Raw genomic sequence first — 24,487 nt, forward strand, 5'->3', positions numbered from 1 at the left:
GGCACAGGAAAAATACAGTGTTATAATCTTATGAGACCACTGTCATAGATGTGGCCCATCAATGACCAAAAGTTTGTCATTTGGTGCATCCTGCCTACCTTAATTTTCTTCTCGTCTCTGTTTGAGATCTTTATCAGTTACACCACCAATTCCAGAACCTTAGTATTTTTTATGGCTCTGGCTATGTGCTGGAATTTTGAAAAGCTAGAGAATCTTGGCATTTTTCTCTTGTTTGCATACAAAATGGCAAAGGGTACATGAGGAAGGTCATTTTGAAATATTGATGCTCATTCTAAAAGTCCCTTTGGAGAAATTTTAGAGCTATCTTTAGAAAAGCAGGTACTAAAATTGTCTATCACCACTGATCATCACTACCCACCTCCCCCTCAAAATGAATGCAATAGAAATATGACTGAAAACCCTGCCTAAATTGCTCTGACTGCATATTTTGGAGGTTTCTGATCAGGACATGCTATGACTTTATGTAGCAATAGTAGCTAAAACAAGAGCAATATATATTTCAAAACTGGATAAGTGTCTTTGTAGACCTGTACAGAACTGAAACATGTAGCCTAACAGGAGGCTGAAGTCATGGGTTCCCAGGTTGGAAACAAGCACTGGTGGTTGGGAGTTTGACTCCTGAAAGGTAACAGGGATCATAAGCAGCCCACACATGGTGCCAGGCTCAGAGCCTGAAACAGGTTGGAATGGAGTTCAAAGATCTCTGTGAACAGAGAATTTAAGGTTATGGGTGCCTTCCTGATCTGTGGTCTATGTTGAGCCGCTATCTTGCGATTGAGAGAGGCAAGCGAGGCACAACTTCCTCTATGTACAGGCATAATGTCAACCCCACGGCTTTACAGCATTTGCAGTTTATTATCATCAGGCAAGAAACTTATTGGAAAACAGATCACTCACAGTAGTAGACAAGCTTTGAAGATTTATAAATTGCCTGTGGAAAGTAAAGAAATAACCACATGCTCAATTGCAATTGATTTCCACTCAGAAACCTTTTGTATACCCCAGGGTAATTCCAGCTGCAGACAGGGGTGCAAAACATATAGTCCTTCACAAAACACAGAGCTGTTAATTGAGCAGTAGAAATGGAAACCATTACTTCTTACAGTTGTTGAAAAACTGCAGTTAGAATAGTTAGAACTGTTGAGAGTTGGTAGGAGAGTAATAGGAGAATAGAAACAATTGAAAAATGGTACTCCTTGGAATGAGCACTGTACCATGAGTCATAAGACCTGGGACCCAGTCCTGAGTGCTACTAACTTGTGATCACAAGGCACTGTTACTAACTAGCTACACCATGCCCTTAACCTAAGACTCAGGTTCTTTGTATGGAAAAGTGTGGGTGGAAAAACTTGAGAAATTCTAAGGTCTCGTCCAGCTTCCAGAATATGATGATACCGTATTCTGTGTCTGTGCATAGAAGGAGAAAGATATTTGTGCCCACTGTGCTAAGTGAAAAAATATTAAAAATTAATTGAAATTATTTGTACTGTTTGTTTTAATATTTTATCTTTTGCCTCATTACTTTGACTCTGAGGTTAAGGGAAATGAGAAAAAGTGACCTTCCCAATGCATATACAAAGTCAAACATTTTTCAGCCAATAATTATTTTTGGAGAGGCCTTAACTCTTGCATTAGGCTCAACTACAGCCACACTGTTATCACATTCTTAGAAGATTTGGTCACCTGTCACCCATGCCTTTGGATAAGTTCGTAAAATGAAATAAGCATGGTTATCATTTCCAGGCAGAAATAAGAGTGGAAAACATTTTAGAAAAGAGGGTTTTTTTGGAGGCTGAGGCGGGTGAATCACTTGAGGTCAAGAGTTCGAGACCAGCCTGGCTAACATGGCAAAACTCCGTCTCTACTAAAAAAATACAAAAATTAGCTGGGTGTGGTGACACGCCCCTGTAGTACCAGCTACTTGGAGGCTGCAACAGAAGAATCACTTGAGCCTGGGAGACAGAGGTTGCAGTGAGCCAATATTGCACCACTGCACTCCAGCCTGGGCGACAGAGCAAGATTCTGTCTCAAAAAAAAGAAAAGAGGGTTTTGATAGTAGTTCCAAATCCCACAGCATCTTATAGACCTGACTTGTTCCTAAAATGTATTACTAGGCTAAGAGTAATAGACCATTAGTCAAAATGAAAGTCAACAACACTAAAACATATGTAAGTATACAAAAGGAAGAGCTCTATAGTAGGATGAGTCATTTATTTCTAGATACCACCAAAGGCTTAAATGTTTATTTGAAATTCTAGTTTTGACAGTTTTATGAGTTTAAGCATCTTATGCAAGAGTACCTGAGGTTGGGGGTTGGTGTGTACGGAATGTACCTGATCTGTATATTTGCTTTTTCCAAAATTATCATTTTTCCCCTTCCTCATCCTCTCCCAAGGTACATAGTTTTTCCCTTCTGCACATTTTAATGAAACTCTTCTACCAGCCCTGTCAGAAATGACAGTGTTTATTACAGATAATGGCAAACATGTCAAAATGGTACTAGAATGAGAAATCATCACTGTGTAAATCACTGTCGATAGGGCATGAATTCATTTTTGAAGGTGACATTGCTGATGATATGAAATTTCTCAAGGATAATTGAGACAAAGAGAATAGGATGAATGCTTAGAGTTTGTCCACCATCCTTTAGATTCTATGAATAAAACACAGGGGTTAATGAGTGTCTGTTGGACTTCTGGGCAAATATCATCAGTTCAGTAACACTTCTTTTCTATTTTGAGCCTAAAGGGAAGTAAGCATCTGATTACAAAGTGGACATCAACCATCATATGGAGAGGAAAGACTATTACAAAGGAAGATTGATTGGCTCCCTTTTTGCTGCACTATAGTTCGCTTTGGTTGAGCATGGTAGCATCAACTTGTGCTTTTCTGAACAATTACTCTTCACAACTTTTTATAATATCTTGAATTCATTGATAGAAGACTCTGAAACACAGTCAGTGTGTATATCTATATATAGACAGATACAGATATATCTACCTCCATTCAGCAGGATACTATGCAGCCATTAAAAAGACCAAGGTAGATCACTGTTCTAGGTTGGATGCCCAGCAGAGGGATGAGGCAGAAATTGTGTGCTGGAGTTTTACTGTGAAGTACTTTCTGGAACAAGCTTTGCAAGACAGCAAAGTATTGGAAAGCAAAACTGAGCCAAGGGAGAAGTTGAACTGCAATGTCGTTACAGCAGAGGTCTTAGCCTATCCCATAGGGAGCTTGGGGTTTGGGATGAGTCTTAGGAGATATCTTGCCTTAATCCGCCGGGCCGGGCCTTTATATCAACAGCTCCCTCATGGACCTGTCACTGTAGTATAGTCTTGGTGGAACCAACTCCCTTTGGTCAAAGGCAATTCAAAGGGAGGCATTTACTTAGTTGAGCACTGTCAACAGACAACACTCCCAGAATCAAGGAGAATGAGCACTGTGATTCCCAGTCAGCACACAGCACCCAGCACTATCTCTATGTGCTGAGACTTCAACTGTGAACTGCCAAATGGAAAAGCCAGGTCCAGAAGACTTATATATAGGTAAATATGCTTTTACATTCTTGAAAAGAATCACAAGAAATAATTAGAATTGTTATCTTTAGAAGGAAGGGGTTGAGGGGAGAGAAAGGGCTACCTTAAGTCTTTCAAAAGCTCCAAGCATTGCTTCTTTTAGAAGTCACTCCTGGCCGGGCGCGGTGGCTCAAGCCTGTAATCCCAGCACTTTGGGAGGCCGAGACGGGTGGATCACGAGGTCAGGAGATCGAGACCATCCTGGCTAACACGGTGAAACCCCGTCTCTACAAAAAATACAAAAAAAAAACTAGCCGGGCGAGGTGGCTGGCGCCTGTAGTCCCAGCTACTCCGGAGGCTGAGGCGGGAGAATGGTGTGAACCCGGGAGGCGGAGCTTGCAGTGAGCTGAGATCCGGCCACTGCACTCCAGCCTGGGCGACAGAGCAAGACTCCGTCTCAAAAAAAAAAAAAAAAAAGAAGTCACTCCTATATCAGAGCAAATGCATTAGAATGTACCCACATTTCTCATTAAATTTACTACACACACACACACATATATATATATATCAACTATGTAGGAGTTGAATTTATTTGAATGATAATTGACCAACTGATCCAGTGTTACATTTTGAATACATTTAAGTAAATATTAATTACTATCTAATTTGTAATTTTATTTTTTTCTTTTAAAGCCAACAGCTTTTGCAGGCCTTAATTATTTCCACAGGCCCTTATAAGCTCGTACACTCTATTGCTTATTAGTTACTGGAATCTAAGCAGAAAGAGGCTGGTCCACCTTCTGTTATCTATGTTTCTATACTTTTTGGACTTGCTAATATTATGAACATTTTTATTTTTTAAATCTGCACATCAAAGCATGTTCAACACCAGTAATCATTAGGGAAATGCTAATCAAAACTATGATGAGATACTACCTCACACCCATTAGAATGACTTTTTGAAAAAATTTTTACCACTAATATTTCAGTATAAGAATGACTATTATTTTTTAAGAAAACAAAATAAGTGTTGGTAAGGATGTGGAGAAACTGGAACCCTTGTGTGCTCTCGCTGGGGTTATAAAATAGTACAGCTGCTGTGGAAGACAGTATGACAGTTCCTCAAAAAACGAAAAACAGAATTACCATATGATCCACCAATTCCACTTCTGATTATATTTCCAAAAGAATTAAAGGCAGGGTCCCAAGGAGGTATTTGTACACCCATGATCATAGCAGCGTTATTCACAATAGCTAAAGCACAGAAGCAACCCAAGTGTCTGTGGACAGATTAATGGAAAAGCCAAATGTGGTCTCTACATACAAGGGAATATTATTCAGATTTTAAAACGAAGGAAATTCTGACATATATTACAACATGGATGAACCTCGAGGACATTATGCTAAGTGAAATGAGCCAGTCACAAAAAGACAAGTATTGTGTGATTCCACTTCTGTGAGGCAGTTAGAAATAGTCAAAATCATAGAGATTTGAGAACGTTCTGACTAGTGGAATGTAGAATGATGGTTTCCAGGGGCTGGTAAAAGAGGGGTGTGGGGAGTTATTGTTTAATGGGTATAGAGTTTCAGTTTTACACAAGAGAGAGAGTTCTGGAGATGGATAGTGGTGATGGTTGCACAATATTGTGAATGTATTTGGTACCTCTGAACTATTCAGGTCGGAAAAGTTAAGATGGTAAAATGTATGTCATGTGCATTTTACCACAAAAAAAGTTGGAGTAAAATTCAACCAGATATATCAGAGATGTGATATTATGGGATTTTTTAAAGTTTCTTTTTAATATATTCATTTTTTGAAAAAGAAGAAAAAAAGAAAGTTAAAAAAAGAAAAAGAAGGAAATATTGTATTAAAAAATAAAACAAGCTAAAAGGGAGAAACCTTCCTAATGATTTAGCGTGTGCCCTTGTTGTGATCCTTTAGCATATGGGACCAATAGGAAGTACCCATTGAGCTACCCAGTCATCCAAGGTGCTGCAGAGAACTGCTGCTGCTTCCCTGAGTTACCACTTGGTCAGAGAGAACTTCCCAGCATACTCTTTTTTTTGAGCTGGAGTCAGAGTCTGGCTTTGTCACCCAGGCTGGAGTGCAATGGCGCAAACTCAGCTCACTACATCTCTGCCTCCTGGGTTCAAGCGATTCTCCTGCCTCAGTCTCCCAAGTAGCTGGGATTACAGGCGCCCACCACCACTCCGGCTAATTTTTGTATTTTTAGTAGAGATGGGGTTTCACCATGTTGGCCAGGATGGCTCGAACTCCTGATCTCAGGTGATTCGCCTACCTTGGCCTCCCAAAGTGCTGGGATTACAGGCGCGAGCCACCTTGCCCGCCCAGCATATTCTTTTTGCAAATTATTTCATCTTGATTATTTCAGATAACCAGCAAATTATTTCATCTTTCCAGAAAGAGGAGAGACTTCCCTTCGATGACTTTTTGATCTTGGTGGAATTCACAAGAAGAGGGCTTCATAAGATCACAGTGCTTTTGGGGAAGAAAAAAATCAAAGTGGATCTATAAGATAGCCCTACACAGTGTCTTGAGAATGCAGCCTGCACAGCACAGGGAGGATCCTAAAAACACTAAGCTATGCCATCACTCGACACAGTTGACAGGGAGAGGGTTAGAGTCAGGTTTCACCGTGGAGGTGACCTTCACCTTGTTCTTTGGTCATGGTAAGGTAAGTCAAGTGCATTTTAGAATAAAGCAATGTTTTAAAAAGTAGGAAGCTCCAAACTAAGGATCTGATTTCCAAAGAGTTATAGAAATGGGATTAAAATGACATTTATTCAACTATAAATGGCAACAAAACTTTCTTGACATAACATAGTGATTACACATGCGGGTTCTAGAGTCAGAAGGACTGAGTTGGAATCTCGCCTTTGTCACTGATTGGTTTTAGGACCTTGGGAAAGTGATTTCACCTCACCAGGTCTCAGTTTTCTCAGTTGTGAAATGAGTACACTAATATCCTAAGGGACCTCATAAGGTCGTTGAGAAGGTTAAATGAGATAATGTACTGTACTAAGTACAGTGTTAGGACATAGTAAGTGCTCAATAAATGTTGGCCGTAGCAGAGGTTTCACATGTTTCTTCTCAATAATCTCGCAAAACTCTGAGAGGTAATCCTCCTTTCAGAGAATGCATAGCAGCAGACATTCAGCGAGGTTAAGCAGCTCACCAGTATTACACAGCTAATAAATGATGGGAGCAGAAATCCTCCACAAGGCTCCTGACTCCTAAGTTTAAGGTGTTTTCCATTCGAGTATAGGTAGTAAATTAAATACCAGCCAATCATTTGGCATTTATTTTAAAATGATACATTATCACAGCATTTGTACGACGTTCTCATCTTCTTTGCAGCACTCACCTTCTATTGCAGTGAGCCAAAGAGTAGAGGATATTCCATCTTTAGAACCATGGAATTTAGAGGGGTTTCAGATTTTGAGGATACTTGGGGTTTGGGATGACACGTGAAGAAATTAATCCATGTATACTGTACCTTATGGTATTATTCATATTTATTGTTTTTCTCTTATTGGTAGGTCCCAGTCAGTACCTCTGGAGATGAATCACTCCCAATCAAAAGGCAACAGGGACTTCATATTACTGTTTTCTTGTTCTGGACACTAGATGTCACACTAAGTAAAGTTTCTGAGGTTACTCTCTAGAGTAAGGCGTGGCACAGTGTCTAAACCTTAGCTATGAAAAATTATAGTTCATACATAAATATAAAGCTGAACTTTACTTTTTTGTTTCTTTTTTTTTTGTAAAGCTGAGCTTTATATTTCTAGCAGAATGCAGTAAAAAGGTACTTTCCCTAACAAAAAATTCAGAAAAAGAACTGTTAATAAGAAAATGTAGTTGGAATAGCAGCCTATTTTCATTGTTAAACAGATAGATCCCGTTTATATGCACATAAAATCGTATTTCCTTCCAGAAACAAAGTGATTTTTCTAGAGGCAGCTCATATATACATATCTGTAATCATTTATGTTCTGAGATGGCGAGAAGCCATTCTTCCTGCAAAAAGAACCAGACATTATCCTAACCTGCAAGGGATGGAGAAGGTGAAAGAAGAGATACTGAATATGAGATTCATTATCTCCTGAAACGGTCTCAGGGAAGGATGTGTGATCATCTTTCTTGCATGGCTTAAGCAAAGAAGATGGAGAAGATGGTGCCTCCCAGCCTCCTTGACCTCATTTTTTTCCTTGATTTTGGCTCTCAGAAATCTAGATGAGAATCATAGATTTGGAGGCACATTATTTCCTTTTGGAAAATGCATATTATATATATTTTTAATGGCAGGGAAGTTGGACGCAGTATGTAAAAGAGTTAGATATTCTATCCTCTAGCTTAAATGTATTATTGAAACTTCAACAAGTTTCTACTAGATATATTTCTACTAGAAATGTAAAGTTCAGCTTTACAAAAAAAAAAAAAGAAACAATGCTTGAAATTCATTGGAAGCTAGAGATAATTAATTCAAGCATTAGCAGTCACAGTACACCTTTATTTTTTCAAGTAACTCAGTAATTAATTTGAACTGTGTCTAATCTGCACATGAATAGAAACACATATTTCTATATGTAATTACAGTTGTAAATAATGTTTAACTTTCAGGGTTTTCTAGGTAGTGTATTTCCATTGGACATAATCCCTTCTATATTTGTCAAATATCAGTGCCTTGTTTATGCTAAGATCACTAGGATAAATAAGGTTACAACTGCTAAAATGCTACTCTTTAGGTTTGGGAGTCATCCATGTCTTCCCCTTTCTTATTCAGGAAATGGACAACTGGTTATTTTAAGAGTGCCTTCTGAGACTAGGTGGTTCTAGTTAGCTCCTAAATTCTGTTGGGACTTGGGAAGTTTTCCCTCATGTTACTGCCTTGTGTTTTAGCAACCGGAGGTTACCCAGGTCCCGAGAGAAATCTTTCATTTTCTTCGTGAGTGCTCAGGATGATGGCAGCCTGTGCTGTTTCTCCTTCAAGAAGTCAGACAGCCACTTCGGACCATCCATAGGCTATTCATTCCTTCAGTGATTTGACAATTCAGAAAAGCTATAACTCATCGTGAAGGCCTCAAAGGGAGGAAAATCTCTCCAGAATAAAATGTAGACAAGACTATGTCCCTATCAGGTCGAAGGTTGGGGTTTTTCCACGTGGGTAGGAAGGTCAGCTCTGTATTTACCAAATAGTTATTGAATAACCATTGTGCAGGCTCTAGGGAATGTGGGTATTGTCCTTGCTCAGATGGAGTAAAACCTGTGCCCTTCGCCTGCCTGACTACCGTTAAAGCTGATCTGTATCATTATTGTTTAAGACAACTGTCAGGGCATTATTGTTTAAGACAGCCGTCAGGGCTGTTGGGTGGCCTTCCTGGTTTCTCCGCTGACCTGCCTTTTGATTTTGGGATGTCGGCTCCAGAACCTTCACTCTCCATGCCTAAAGGAAGGCCTAATGCTTTAAAGAAACACTCTGAGACTCAGTTGATTTCAATCCAACCAATATTAATTGATCATCTGCCATGTGCTAAGCCTGCAAGGAATCAAAAAAATGAACGAAGAGTATCTTCCATAAGGAACTACAAAAGAGTAAAGAGGATGAGACAGGTACACTATACAAAGACAGTGTGTTGAGCTTAGAATTCCAGGTTGATGACTGGGTGGTGTGAGAAGCAAAAGCAAACAGTGAAGCATCTGGGAGCACTTCACCTACGTGTATCTCATTTGTACGTCACAATAACTCAATGAGGCTAGGTAACTTCTCCAAGGTCATTCAACAAGGCAGGGGTGAAACTGAGCTCATATTGGAACCCACATCTCAGGGAGCAGGGATTCTTCTTTCTTTCAATCAGGATGTACTTGTACATACCAGGTGCGATGGCTCACGCCTGTAATCCCAGCACTTTGGGAGGCCGAGGTGGGTCGCCACCTGAAGTCAGGAGTTTAAGACAAGCCCGGCCAACATTTAGTGAAACCCGGTCTTCACTAAAGGCACAAAAATTAGCCGGGTGTGGTGGCACGCATCTGTAATCCCAGCTGCTCAGGAGGCTGAGGCGGGAGAACCACTTGAACCCAGGAGGCGGAGGTTGCAGTGAGCCGATATTGCACCACTGCACTCCAGTCTGGGTGACAGAGCGAGACTCTGTCTTAAAACAAACAAACAAAACACTGTATTTCTACAACTTAAAACAGCTTTGTAAGATTAGGTGGCAGACTTCCAGACCATGGATTTCTAATGTATCCATGAACCATATTTTTATTTCCAACAGGTCATGGATTGACAGCAGTCAAGGAAAAAGCAGGGGCCACTCTACGGATTCATGGTGTAAATTCTGGATCTTCTGAAGGGGCCCAACCAGACACTGAAAACGGAGTCCCTGCAAGTGAGTGATGCGTCTCCTGTGGGTGTTCTTGGACTTTATTATACCGTGTGCATAATCAGAGGGTTTCCAAGTTCAGATCAGCAACATGAACTCTTAAAGGATTTCTTTCTTCTCTTTAGTAACAGATGCAGCCACAGATCAGGGCCCTGCAGAAAGCCCACCCACCTCCCCTTCATCGGCCTCTCGGGGTATGCTGTCTGCCATCACCAATGTGGTTCAAAACACTGTGAGTCGCTGGCTGCTTCCTCTCTTTCCCCTGTATTTCCCAGGGCCTTCTTTTGATATTTCCATTTACCAGTGACCTAGATACATCAGAGAAACGATGGCCTTGCTCAGAACTTTGGATTATGGTTTTTTTTTTTTTTTTTATGTTTTCTGCTACAAGGCAGACATAACCTTGGATTCAAAATAATAAGGGCAAAATGAAATATATTTTATGTTTAAAAGAAAGGAGCTGTTTGGAAGGAACATTTTTCAATCTGATTTAACAGAGTCCTTTCTAGCTGCAGCAAAGACAGCCTCTGGTTGAGGGAGAGAGAACTCTTTGTCAGAGCTGGGACAACTGTTTTTCCTAAATGCTCTTCTTATCTTACCCCTAAATTTGAAAAAGCATTAAACTGTTTAAATAAAAAGTACCTTTTACAAGACAGGGAAAAACAGCCCAAATGTGTTTCTGAAGTGTTTCCGGAGACCAGCGTTCTTCCCTCTTCCCTACCTCTTCATTCCCACCCTTCCTCTTCCTTACATCACCCTAAGTGTACCCCCCCGATCCCTGCCTACCTCTTAAAAGAAGCTCAATATGAGCAACAAGACATTGGTGAATATTGAAAAAAGGGAGGCATCTCGACTGAGATAAGGCAGCTAGCTGGTCCTCAGGGTCAGGGAGAAAGATTTCTTTCTTTTCTTTCTTTTTTTTTTTTTGAGATGGGGTCTCACTCTGTCACCCAGGCTGGAGTGCAGTGGTGCATTCTCGGCTCACTGCAACCTCCGCATGCCTGGTTAAAGCGATTCTCCCACCTCAGCCTCCCAAGTAGCTGGGATTACAGGTGCCCACCACCACACCCAGCTAATTTTTGTGTTTTTAGTAGAGACGGGGTTTTACCATGTTGGCCAGGCTTGTCTTGAACTCTAGACTTCAGGTGATCCTCCCGCCTTGGCCTCCCAAAGTGCTGGGATTACACATGTGAAGGTTTATTTCTTGCTGTGTAAACTAACTAGTTTTTTCTAAAAATATGGCTCGTGTCCCATTTATTCATTCATTCATTCATTAAAAGAAAAACAACAACAGAAACATGATTAGCCCTCACTATGTTCCAGGATGTGTGCTGGATCTTGGATACATGCTGACAAACAAGAGGGCACAATATCCTGGAGGACTGAGGTGACTGGACAGATAAACACAATGTAATTAGGGAAGAGGTGAGGGCTGCGGTCAAACATGAGAGTATCTCACCCAGACCTTGGGGTCAGGACATGCCAGAAATATAGAAAATGACCGGTGTTCTCTTTGCTGTGTGAGGACCTCTAGACTGGGGTGGGGTGAAGGAGGAGCAGCAAATCTGTCTTAGGAGTCAAATAGCAATACAAGTCAACCACCCCTGTGGGGGGTTTGTAGGATGGGAAATGATTGGAGCTCTGTCAATATCTCTGGTATAAGAAATGAATTCACGGCCTATCTGAGCTACCAAGAGAGCACTCTTGAGTTTGTCTTCAGCAGCCTCACATTCCTTTCTGGGTTCTCTCCAACCTTCTTGACCCCTCTTTCCCAAGTTCCAGGCACTACCCCTCCAGGTCTATCCTTAACACAAATCCCTATGTCCTTTCTTCCACCATTTTATTCTCAGTAAGATAATTTTTCGTAGGATGTTAGCAGGCACTAAGTCAAATTACACAGAAGTGTGAATTGCTGCTGTCCCATCATCCCCCTGAAGTGTGCGCACTGAAAAATCTGATTTATAGCAAGATTACTGGTTGGCTCCCAAATCTAAAAGCAGTCTAAATGCCCAAGATGAAAATAAAGTATATTAATTCTATGAAATTCAGTATTTCTATTTCAATGATAATTATGAAGATTAGAAATTGCATATCAGTAATAATATCATAAAATAAAATTTATATCATTTTTATGTATGGTGGGAAAAAACGCAGATGTATGCATATTATAATTGCAATTATACAGTTGGAGTGTATGTATGAAAGAGTTGCAAAGAAATGTACACAGTTCTGTTCACTTGAATAGTTTATGTGAGTAAGTCTGGGTTCTTTCAATCTTTTAAAAAAGGCAACAATGACTGACAAAGGGATTTGCAGAAGGATAACTATATAATACACCAGTTTCTAAAGCCAGAAGTACAAGGAAATCAACACGTCTTATTTCATGGATATACTAATTATAGGCAGTTATTGCTAGTTTCTGAGAGTATGCAAGAACAGTCTGAAACAGCCTGAAGGTCTTACCCTCCAGGGCCCTAGATTAAAGAAGTCCCTAAATTAGCAGGACTACTTGACATTTTAATAGGCTGCTCCAAGCAACTCTTTTACTTGGGTTAAAAATTTTTTTAAACAGAAAACAGTAATTGGGTCACCTGTTAATTTTATGTCTTAGATAAATATCTATTCATACACAGAGAGCCAAAACATATGTTTTGTTTTTTTTCTAAGCATCATTTTTAATGACATTGTATGTCCTACAAATTATATAACATGTTTTTCCAAGGAAAAGAAAATAGGGTTAAATGGATGATAATTTTTTCCTGATGAGAAAAAATTGTGACTTTATATTGATTTTAATATTTGAAGATAGTGCCAGTTACCTAGGAGTTGCTGACCACTGCGAAACAGCAAAACCTAAAAATCTAATATCATGCAGTTATCTCATCTGCAGGGTAAAAGCGTCTTAACTGGAGGCCTTGATGCGTTGGAATTCATCGGCAAGAAAACCATGAATGTCCTTGCAGAAAGTGACCCGGGCTTTAAGCGGACCAAGACGCTCATGGAGAGAACTGTTTCCTTGTCTCAGGTTGGATTATATACTTTTGCAATTTTTTCTTTCAGTCAATAAAGTAAATAAATTTTTATTTATCTTTTCGAATAGCTAATTTAAAGCATGCGATTCAAATCAAATGGCACAAAAGAGCAGAGAGAGAAAATTGAGCTTCTACTACCTCCGTTTCCTCAGTCATTTAATTCCTCAGAGGAGGCAACCACTTTTAACAGTTTCTTAAGGATTCTATCAGAGACAGCATGTAGATATGGATATAGATCTATAGATGCAGCTATATATAAATATACAGATGTATAAGTATATGTGTATGCACATGGATAGACATGTACATAAATACACACATACTTTTTCAACCCAATGGTAGCATACTAAACACACTCTTGTTCCTTGCTTAATTCACTTAATATTATTTCTTGAAGATGATCCATTTATGTTATGGTGTGCATCCCATCTCTACCACTTAGTAGCTGTGTGACCTTGGGCAAGTTACTTAGCCCCTCTGTGCCTCAGCTTGCTCATCTGTACACTGGGGATAATTTACATACCTACCAATAGCTTTGCTCTGAGGCTAAGCTGAGTTAGAATAGAACCCAGCTCTTAGTAAGCACTCAGAAACGTTAGTTGTCATCATTTTCGTTATTATGTGTCGGCATAATAGGTGGAAAAATATCTCATTGGAATTTTATATTCTATTTCTCTTGATATGTGCAAGGATGGTCTTCTCTCACACTTGCAGCACTAAAGTTTTCCAGCCCTTCTTGCAAAACATAATACAAAGAATTCAATCTATCTTTGCTTACTTACAATAGTTAAGAAAATTGGAAATAATATTTGTCTTATTTTCCAAATAATGACTCACTCTTCCATCTGAAACATGCCTAACTTACTGCACAGTCCAGGCATGCCCCAGTCCACCTCCTCCATGAGAGACTGATACACCAGGTCTCTGTGCTTTCCTGAAATCAGAGGCAGCTGATGCAGCAGTGGATTTTGTAAATGTCACAGGCAGGACTTATACTAGGAACCCATGAAGGTTGCCTTCATGAACAGCTATCACTGAGAATATGTTCATGGCAAGCCCTAGAAGCTTTTGTTTGAGGCTATTTCTTCTTGCCTCTTCTGGAATAACCCAAGTATGAGCACTCTGATGTTGTAGTCCAGGGAGGGACTTTGCAGGATCATCTAGACCATCACCCTCCTGCTCCTTGAAAAATAAAATAGATGACTGGGCACGGTGGCTCACACCCATAATCCCAGCACTTTGGGAGGCCGAGGCAGGCAGATCACCTGAGGTTAGGAGTTCAAGACCAGTCTGGCCAAGATGATGAAACTCTGTCTTTACTAAAAATACAAAAAAAAAAAAAAAAAAAGTAGCCGGATATGGGGGCAAGCACCTGTAATCCCAGCTACTCGGGAGGCTGAGGCAGGGGAATTGCTTGAACCAGGGAGGTGGCAGTTGCAGTGAGCTGAGATTGTGCCACTGCACTCCAGCCTGGGCAACAGAGTGGGACTGCATCTCAAAAAAAAAGAAGAGGAAGAGGAAGGAAGAAGAAGAAGGAGGAGGAGGAGGAGAAGGAGAAGGAGGAGAAGGAGAAGAAGAAGGAGGAGGAGGAGGAAAATAGGTTAGTATTAGTTAGGTAATTAGCATTAGATGTCATAAAAGAACAACCACCCCCAAGTATCAGTATGACTTAGAACAAAAAGGTTTACCTTTCGCTCTCACAAAGTGCAGCATGAACATTCTGCTCACACAGGAGACTCGTCCCAGGGGGCTCTCATGGGTAGCACACTGCTGAGCCCACATCTTCTGGCCCCATCATCTTGAAATATCTTACTTCCAGCCTCATGGAGAGGGGATGTGGAAGGCAATATCTGGTATTTCAGAAAGTGACAAGTGCCATGGGGAAAAAGACAAAGTAGAACAGGAAGAGGTGATCAGGAATCAGGAAAATGGGTGTGAGGGGCAGGCTGAGTGTTAAGTAGGATAGTGAGGGGGCCTTGGGCAGATGATGACATGTGAGCAAATCCTGGAAGGAGATGAGAGCGTCGGCCATGCAGGAACCTGAGTAAAGCTCATTCCAGGCCAAGGGAGAACTCATGCAAAGGCCCTGAAGCAGGAGTGTCTGGTATGAACACAGAACAGCAGGATGCCTGTGATGGAGAGGAGTGAGCTCCGGGTGAGAGTTGTTGAAGAGGACACCAGAGTGGTGATGGGAAGTGGCAGACATTCGTAAGGACCTTGGGTTTGACTTAGTGAAATGGGGAAACCATTGTAGCATTTTGAGAAAAGAAGTGACAGAATCTGATTTGTGCTTTAATAGGACCCCTCTAGTTCCTGGGTAGAAAATTGGCTGGGAGGACCAAGGGCAGGGAGACTGGTTAGAATGAGCATTAGTCTGTGCCCTCCCAGAAACAGACACCAAGATGGGCTTACATGGGCTTAAATGTGCAAGGATTTCATTAGGGGAAGTGTGTGTGAGAGAAAATGGGGAGGGAGTCCAGGAAGGCTGGGAGAACCATTAGACCAAGATGCCGGTCCCATCCCAGTGAAGGAAAGAGGGAGAGAAAAATGAGTGGAAGTGTCCTAGACTGCAGTATGACCTGGGAAAGGCTGGGCGAAGCCGTGGGAAAGCCCTTCAGCCAAAGGCTGCTGACAAAGGAGACCTCATCTTCCAGGAACAGGTCTGCCTTAGTGCCTTGCTGCACCAGTGATTGGCAGGGAGGAGCTGTGGGAGGCTGAAGGCTGGATTTCAAAGTCCGGCATTTATGCTCCCAGGAGTAGGAGGGAGGTCTGCAGGTTGCACTGTCACACCCTCCGCTGCAGGCAATTGCACTTTCTAAACAAGAGATAACCGTGGCCCCATGCAGCATGGAGGCCTTGTAGGTAGTGAGGAATGGCTGATTCTGGGTATAATTTGAAGATAGATCCAGATCGCTTGTTGGAATGAATGTGAGCTGTGAGATAGAAGGAGTTGTCAGGGATGGCTCCAAGGTCTTTTGGACAACTGGAAAGATGAAGCTCACATCAGCTGACACAGGGGAGTCTGTTATATTTTTCCTTTACACACTAAAGAAATATATAACTATAGAAACTAGAAGCGTGCATGCATGCACTAACTACATTTCTCCCGCATTTTTATCCCAGTGGCACAGGGAATACTCTTTCTTTTTCTTTCTTTCTTTTTTTTTTTTTGAGACAGAGCCTCACTCTGCCACCCAGGATGGAGCGTAATCTCAGCTCACTGCAACCTCCGCCTCCTGGGTTCAAGCAATTCTCCTGCCTCAGCCTCCTGAGTAGCTGGGATTACAGGTGTGCACCACCATACCCGGCTAATTTTTGTATTTTTAGTAGAGATGGGGTTTCACCACGTTGGCCAGGCTGGTCCCGAACTCCTGACCTCAGATGATCCACCCAGTTCAGCCTCCCAAAGTGCTGGGATTACAGGCATGAGCCACCGCGCCCAGCCAAGCACAGGGAATACTCTTTAAATAACATGGGGACAGGGGGTCCTTGGATTCCACACATGTAAGTCTCCATAGCTTCTCTGTGTCAGAAATTCTTCCAGGCCAGGATCATTCCCTGCTATTGAAACCAACTTCCCTTTCTTTTCCAGTGGGAAAATAGAACCAGCATCCCTTGTCAAGCTGGTTATCCCTTAGGCAGCTTTAATTTCACTCCCCAGTTTGTTTGTTTGTTTGTTTGTTTGAGATGGAGTCTCACTCTGTCACCCAGGCTGGAGTGCAATGGCGCAATCTCGGTTCACGGCAACCTCTCTCTCCCAGGTTCAAATGATTCTCTTGCCTCCCTCCTGAATAGCTGGGATTACAGGTGCCCGCCACCATGCCCGGCTAATATTTTGAATTTTTAGTAGAGGCAGGGTTTCATCATATTGACCAGGCTGGTCTCGAACTCCTGACCTAGTGATCGGCCCACCTCAGCCTCCCAAAGTGCTGGGATTACAGGCATGAGCCACCGGCCCTGGCCTACTCCCCAGTTTTGAGTGAGTCCACATCATTCCAGAGTGACCCTTTCCGTTTCTCTTCAATTTCATCTCTTCTTTCTTCTCTCCCAAAGCCCAGATTCACAGGTGGAAGCTGGTGTAGAGAAAGGAAGTGATTTCAGTGTCACTTTGTTATTTTATTTTACCACCACCAACCCCTGAGATCAGTGGGGATAGTTAGTTTTTATTGCCAGTGTTAAAATTTTCCAGTGATGGTTTCATTGGGTTGATTGAAAAACTTTAAAATTCAGAGTCTGTGCTAATTTAGTCTTAAAGACAGACAGGAGAGAGAATTCTCTTTGCAGCCCTGTGGGTTCTTGGCAGACGACCTCAAGAACCCGAAAGGAAATGAGGCTGATTGTTTCACTGGCACACAATAAAAACCAAAGTCTATTCTTTAGTTCTCTTCCCCTGTGACCTTCTGGTGGTGGCCAGTGTCTTCACAGAGCTCTCCACAGAAATTAAAGAACCCCATAAACGTAATGCCTCAGTAAACTTAATGAGGAATCACATAAAAGATGCTTAGAATCAAAGAATGCAAGTGCAGAAAATTGAGAGTGACTGATGGGCTTGTGTTTATTTGTTGTCTTTTTGTTTAACCAACAAAAAATAACTGGAGAAAAGTTATTAATGGGGAGAGGAAACTTGGTTCACAGTCATATTTCTGGAAACCAGCCTTAAGAATCTACAAGCTAATATTCTTTTTTGTTTTTTTTGTTTTGAGATCAAGTCTCGCTCTGTTGCCCAGGCTGGAGTGCAGTGGTGCAATGTCGGCTCACTGCGCCTCCGGGTTCAACCTCTGCCTCTCCTGCCTCAGCCTCCTGAGTAGCTGGAATTACAGGCATGCACCACCATGCCCGGCTAATTTTTGTATTTTTGGCAGATACGTGGTTTCACCATGTCGGCCAGGCTGGTCTCGAACTCCTGACCTGAAGTGATCTGCCCACCTAGGCCTCCCAAAGTACCGGAATTACAGGTGTAAGCCACTGCACCTGGCCCTAAGTTAATATTCTTAATTACAGTAAGTATATGATGACAAATACATTATGAGTTTATATTTATTAATTTTTAAATTGAGGAAATTTAATAACCACACACAAAAAATTTAAAAAATTTTAAAACTCGGCTAGGTGTGGTGGCTCACACCTGTAATCCCGGCACTTTGTGAGGCTGAGCCGGGCGGATCACCTGAGGTCAGGAGTTCGAGACCAGCCTGGCCAACATGGTGAAACCCCATCTCTACTAAAAACACAAAAAAATTAGTTGGGTGTGGTCGTGGGCACCTATAATCCCAGCTACTCAGGAGGCTGAGGCAGGAGAATCACTTGCACCCAGGAGGCAGAGGTTGCAATGAGCTGAGATCATGCCATTGCACTCCAGCCTGGGCAACAAGAGCTAAACTCCATCTCAATAAATAAATAAATAAATACATAAATAAATAATTGTAACTTAGAAAAAATCAGACCAGCTTATTTCTGCTTTGACATCTGTGTAGGTGCAGGACTTAAAGTTAATCCTGCCATAAGAGATTCAGCTTTTCAAGCATACATAAAACTCGCTCATTATAGAAAATTTGGGGACTTTAGAAAATAAGAAAATTGGCTGGATGTGGTGGCTCACACCTGTAATCCCAGCACGTTGAGAGGCTGAGGGAGGAGGATCACTTGAGGTCAGGAGTTTGAGACCAGTCTGGCCAACATGGTGAAACCCTGTCTCTACCAAAAAATACAAAAATCAGCTGGGCATAGTGGCAAGGGTCTTTAGTCCCAGCTCCTCAGGAGGCTGAGGCAGGAGAATCACTTGAACCCGTGAGGCAGAGGTTGCAGTGAGCCGAGATTGTGCCACTGTACTCCAGCCTGAGCAACAGAGTGAGACTCCATCTCAAACTAAATAAAATAAAATAAGAATAAGAAAATAAGAAAGTTAATCACACACATGGGAAACACCTTAATGGAAAGCGCTGTTAAAGCTTTTGGTGTGTTTCTTACCAGTTTATTCCCAGACATTGAATTTTTGCTTTGTTTTGCCTTTCACATAATGAACGTGTAAAATGTGAAGTAGGATATGATGTAAAAGTTATCAATAGCATCAATCAAAAAAAATCATTTTTGCCGGGCGCGGTGGCTCAAGCCTGTAATCCCAGCACTTTGGGAGGCCGAGACGGGCGGATCACGAGGTCAGGAGATCGAGACCATCCTGGCGAACATGGTGAAACCCCGTCTCTACTAAAAAAAAATACAAAAAACTAGCCGGGCGAGGTGGCGGCGCCTGTAGTCCCAGCTACTCGGGAGGCTGAGGCAGGAGAATGGCGTGGACCCGGAAGGCGGAGCTCGCAGTGAGCTGAGATCCGGCCACTGCACTCCAGCCTGGGTGACAGAGCGAGACTCTGTCTCAAAAAAAAAAAAAAAAAAAAAAAAATCATTTTTTAGAAATTCTAAAGTGACCAGAATCTCCCCCTCTCCAATACAAAGTCAGTCCTCCCCACCTCCCCCATGTCTTACACAGGAAATGATGCTTTTAAATCTACATCCAGAGTACAAACATTGTGTATTTCTGCAGATGTTAAGGGAAGCTAAGGAGAAGGAGAAGCAGAGACTGGCACAGCAGCTCACAATGGAGAGAACTGCACACTACGGGATGCTGTTTGATGAATATCAAGGCTTGTCACACCTGGAAGCCCTGGAAATTCTGTCCATGAAAGCGAAAGCAAGGTACTTCTGCACTACTCATTTGAAATGGCATGCTTAGTCACGTGTTGCTTAAACATGAAAGAAACTGGAAAATCTGCCTTTAAAAAATCTCATTTTTAGAGCCTCATTATTATTGTGCTAAGGTCGCAAATACTGTACAATGTGATGACCCTTGAGCTCCATATCATCTCTTCTCTGTCCTATGCCAAGCTATTACCCCACCCCAGCTCCAAGAAGGCTGGCACAGTAAGAGCCACCACTATCCACCCATCTCATGGTGCAAAAGGCTGCTCAGAAATGTGGTTGTCCGGCTTCTGGCCCTCTGCCGCCCTTTGGTAACGAAGTACCCAGGTCAGAGATGCCCTGCCAGCCCACATCTTCATTCCTACCCAATGAAAGCAAAGCACTTGAGTTCCTTTTAGAATGCAGGGTTTTAATATATTTTTCTTATGGATTATATAGTTATTTATTCAGCCATCTTGTTAGGACTCCTGGGCCACAAAGGGCAGGATTATCCCACTGAAGGTTAAGGTTCTGTTAGGAAATACTCCCATACAGACACCTGGGAAGCCCAGCCTACCCAATAACCCTGCACATTCATGCTCCCCACTTGGTCCCAGGAAAACAAAAGATGAATAGCAAAAATCAGCAGGGTTTGGTGATTTTTTTTTCCCTTAGAGTATCTATAGTGGGGTGTGTGTGTGTGTGTGTGTGTGTGTATGTATGTGTGTTTATTTAGCAAGCACCTACATGGCACTTATATAGCCACCATTCTAAACACCATAAAACTGTTAACTTATTTAACTGTATATATATGGCTGTGTTGTGGATGTCAAGCTGACTGTGCTCCGGAGTGGTTTTCTAGTGGAGGCCACCAGGCAGTACCCTCCGGGCCTCTGGAGAGGGAGGGGCCATGGTGACATTCACTGAGGAGAGGCAGGTCCCCAGACAAGAAGCTCAATTTGGCAGTGAGCCTTAGAATGGAGAAGTAGTTTTTGACTCTCCCTATACCTTATCCTCCTATGTTTGGACTTTGAGCCATCCTTGATGCCTGTCTAATCAGAGAAAGACAACGTCTGCCACACAACAGGCAACCAAGAACCAAATAGGACGGAGACACTGTCCCCTGCCCCAGACGATGGAGCTACACGTTACTCTGTTCACTTCCTTCTTTGTTATCCGTGAGCCTTCAGGGAAAGTCTTGTGGTTAAAACTGTTCAAGAATAATTTTCAAAAAAAAGCAAAATTGGGACTCTCATACAGATACAAAATGACCCATGTTAAAGAACTTATTTCGCTCATTAATTAATTCAGGGAACCAGGCAGATGTTATAAATGATTCAAAGGAAAAGCCAAAGAAGCACGAATGTGTACGGAGTAGTATGTATGTGGCTATACACCATGGAATACTATGCAGCTATAAAAAAGAATGAATTCATGTCCTTTACAGGGACATGGATGAAGCTGGAAACCATCATTCTCAGCAAACTAACACAGGAACAGAAAACCAAACACCACATGTTCTCATTCATAAGTGAAGTTGAACAATGAGAACACACGGACACAGAGAGGGGAACATCACACACCGGGGCCTGTTGGGGGTTGGAGGGCTAGGGGAGGGATAGCATTAGGAGAAACACCTAATGTAGATGATGGGTTGATGGGTGCAGCACACCACCATGGCACATGTATACCTATGTAACAAACCTGCACGTTCTGCACATGTATCCCAAAACTTAAGTATAATAATTTAAAAATATATGAATGTGCCAATAGACACAAACCTGCTTTTCCACATCAGGGAGGTTGCCCTCCCACTGCACAGAATTCATTCACATGACTATTGACAAGAATGACTTTGCATTGTTATCAGCACTTTACCATTTATAGAGTCATAAAATTGCTCCCATAAATTCAGAATCCAATAGCTCAATAAGATGTGCTCTAGAAAATGCAGTTCTTAGCCAGGCGCAGTGACTCATGCCTTAATCCCAGCACTTTGGGAGGCCGATCACCTGACGTCAGTTCAAGACCAGCCTGGCCAATATGGTGAAACGCCATCTCTACTAAAAATACAAAAAAAAAAAAAAGCTGGGCATGGTGGTGGGTGCCTGTAATACCAGCTACTCAGGAGGCTAAGGCAGGAGAATCGCCTGAACCTGGGAGGCAGAGGTTACAGTAAGCTGAGATCGTGCCATTGCACTCCAGCAAGACTCTGTCTCAAAAAAAAAAAAAAAAAAAAGCAAGGTCTGGAGTCAGACGTTATTTAATTACACACCACGCAGAAGCTGTATGATTTTGGACCCCTCTTACCTCAATCTCCTTATCTATAGATAATGAAGTGGGCATAATAAAACCTACCTCACAGAATTATTAACAGAATTAAATGAGATAATCCACGGAAAGGAAGTAGGCACTCAATAATGTACACATGTTGATGACAGTTGATTTTTATATGCATTCTTATGTCATAGACATTTGTTGTTATTATTAAAAATATCACAGGGGAGCGTGGCCCTGCTGTAAAAAAACACATTACAAGATATCATGGTGGTGGAGAATGATTCCATTGTGGTGACTTTCATCACAGCTCTCAGCTGTGAAACAGCCCCAGGCCCCTGGAAAAAGAGCCCCAAAGGACCCAGTTTCTAGGAAGAAGTTTTGGCCTTTGGAGGGGCACAGTTTGCCCATTGCCTCCACAAGCTCTGCTTTCTTTCCCTAGCCTGGAGATTTTTGTGATATTCATAGTAAGGAAAATAAATTTTTGTCTTGATTTAGTAATGATAGTTACTGGGTGCTATAATAAACAGTCCTACAGGCCAGGCCCAGTGGCTCACGCCTGTAATCCCAGCACTTTGGGAAGCCGAGGCGGGCAGATCACCTAAGGTCGGGAGTTCGAGACCAGCCTGGCCAACATGATGAAACTCCGTCTCTACTGAAAAAAAAAAACAAAATTAGCTGGACAGGGTGACGCATGCCTGTAATCCCAGCTACTCAGGAGGCTGAGGCAGGAGAATCACTTGAACCCGGGAGGCAGAGGTTGTGGTGAGCCGAGATTGCACCATTGCACTCCAGCCTGGGCAACAAGAGCGAAACCCTGTCTCAAAATAATTATAATAATAAATAAATAAACAGTCCTATAAATGTATGGGTCAAAAACAGTAAGAGTTATTCTTCACTCCTGTAATAGTCCAAGATAGGAGTGCCTGGTCAGCAGGCAGCATTCCTGCCTTTAGGGTTTCAGGAAGAGGCTGTGTCCATCTTGTGGCTCCACTAGACCTGTTTCAAGGTGCACAGGCCTCCAGCAAGAAAACAAATGGGGCCTTAGACTGAGGTTGACAGACATAGCGAATAAAAATACAGGATGACTAGTTAAATTTTAACTTTAGATGAACAATGAATACTTTTTCAGTACAAATACGTCCCGTGTAATATTTGGGACACACAATTATATGAAGAAAATATTCACTGTTTATCTGAAATTCAAGCTTAGCTAGCCATCTTGTATTTTATCTGGCAACCCTACACATACCACATATTTAAAAGTTAAATAACTTTTGGACCAGGCACGGTGGCTCATACCTGTAATCCCAGCACTTTGGGAGGCTGAGGTGGATGGATCACTTGAGGCCAGGAGTTCGAGACCAGCCTGACCAACATGGCAAAACCCTGTCTCAACTAAAAATACAAAAATTAGAGCCAAGCATGGTGGCGCTGCCTGTGGTCTAAGGTAGATGTAAAACTGGGTGAGCTGGCTGGACACAGCAGCTCACGGCTGTAATCCCAGCACTTTGGGAGGCTGAGGCAGGTGGATCACCTGAGGTCCAGGAGTTTGAGACCAGCCAGCCCAACATGGTGAAACCCCATCTCTACTAAAAATACAAAAATTAGTGGGGTGTGATGGCACATCCCTGTAGTCTCAGCTACTCGGGAGGCTGAGGCAGGAGAATCGCTTGAACCTGGGAGGCGGAGGTTGTAGTGAGCGGAGATGGCACCACTGCACTGCAGCCTAGGCGACAGAGTAAGACTCCATCTCCAAAATAATAAAAATTAAAAAGTTAAAGAACTTTAGAAACAAACTGTTAAAGAAAATGTATTATGTCCTCCTACCTTGACAAACACTGGCATAATGACCTGGAAGGCTTAGTTCCCATTTGAATTCCCAGACTCCTCAAATTTCTACACTCCCCTTCAGCCTACCTGCCTCCTATCTGCAGCTCTGTCTCTCACCCCAAGAAACATTATGTAGCTGTGGGAGCATGCCCTAGTTCAAGCGTAAGCAGCCACCTCTTAGCCATCCCTTGGGCCGAAGGATACACAACCAGTGGCGCTGTCCCACTGTCAGGAGCACAGCCTAGGGAAGAGTTCCATGCAGGCTGTGAGAGGGAACCTTTGGTGACCTGGAGAGTGTTCTAGAATGGAGATGTGGGCTCTGATGGGACCATTTCTTGGGCCTGGGGACTCCCCTGTGTTGAAGCCTAAAGGCAGTGTCGGATTCCCCTGCCCTCTGAGGCCTTAGTGTCTTCTGAGTCGCACCAGCGTAAGGACAGAGTATAGAGAGGATGCTCCCATGTTTTAAAAGCCTTGAGAAATGATGCACATCATCTCTGCTGACAGTGCATTGACTGAAACTCAGACCCCACCATGGAAATATAAGGAATTATTATCATTACTATTTTACTAGATTGATTCTAGGATGGCAACAGGCATGGCGACGTGGTGTTTGATAAAGGTTAAAGAAAAACTGATCGTTTTCGGCTGGGTGCAATGGCTCATGCCTGTAATCCCAGCACTTTGGGAGGCCAAGGTAGGTGGATCACTTGAGGTCAGGAGTTTGAGACCAGACTG

The 24,487-nt window shown here is 42.3% G+C and overlaps 1 protein-coding gene across 1 annotated transcript in view; it reads left to right on the forward strand.

Annotated features, from left to right (window-relative positions):
* Window positions 1-24,487, forward strand: part of FAM114A1 (family with sequence similarity 114 member A1) — a 68,526-nt gene that overhangs the window by 17,277 nt on the left and 26,762 nt on the right. The window contains 5 exon segments of the mRNA XM_033213995.1: window positions 9,831-9,944; window positions 10,064-10,170; window positions 12,829-12,963; window positions 19,509-19,649; window positions 19,652-19,660. Coding sequence (XP_033069886.1) covers window positions 9,831-9,944; window positions 10,064-10,170; window positions 12,829-12,963; window positions 19,509-19,649; window positions 19,652-19,660 — 506 coding nt within the window.

Source organism: Trachypithecus francoisi, unplaced genomic scaffold (genome assembly GCF_009764315.1).
Source record: "Trachypithecus francoisi isolate TF-2019V2 unplaced genomic scaffold, Tfra_2.0 Lachesis_group1, whole genome shotgun sequence".
In the NCBI taxonomy this organism is placed as follows: Eukaryota; Metazoa; Chordata; class Mammalia; order Primates; family Cercopithecidae; genus Trachypithecus; species Trachypithecus francoisi.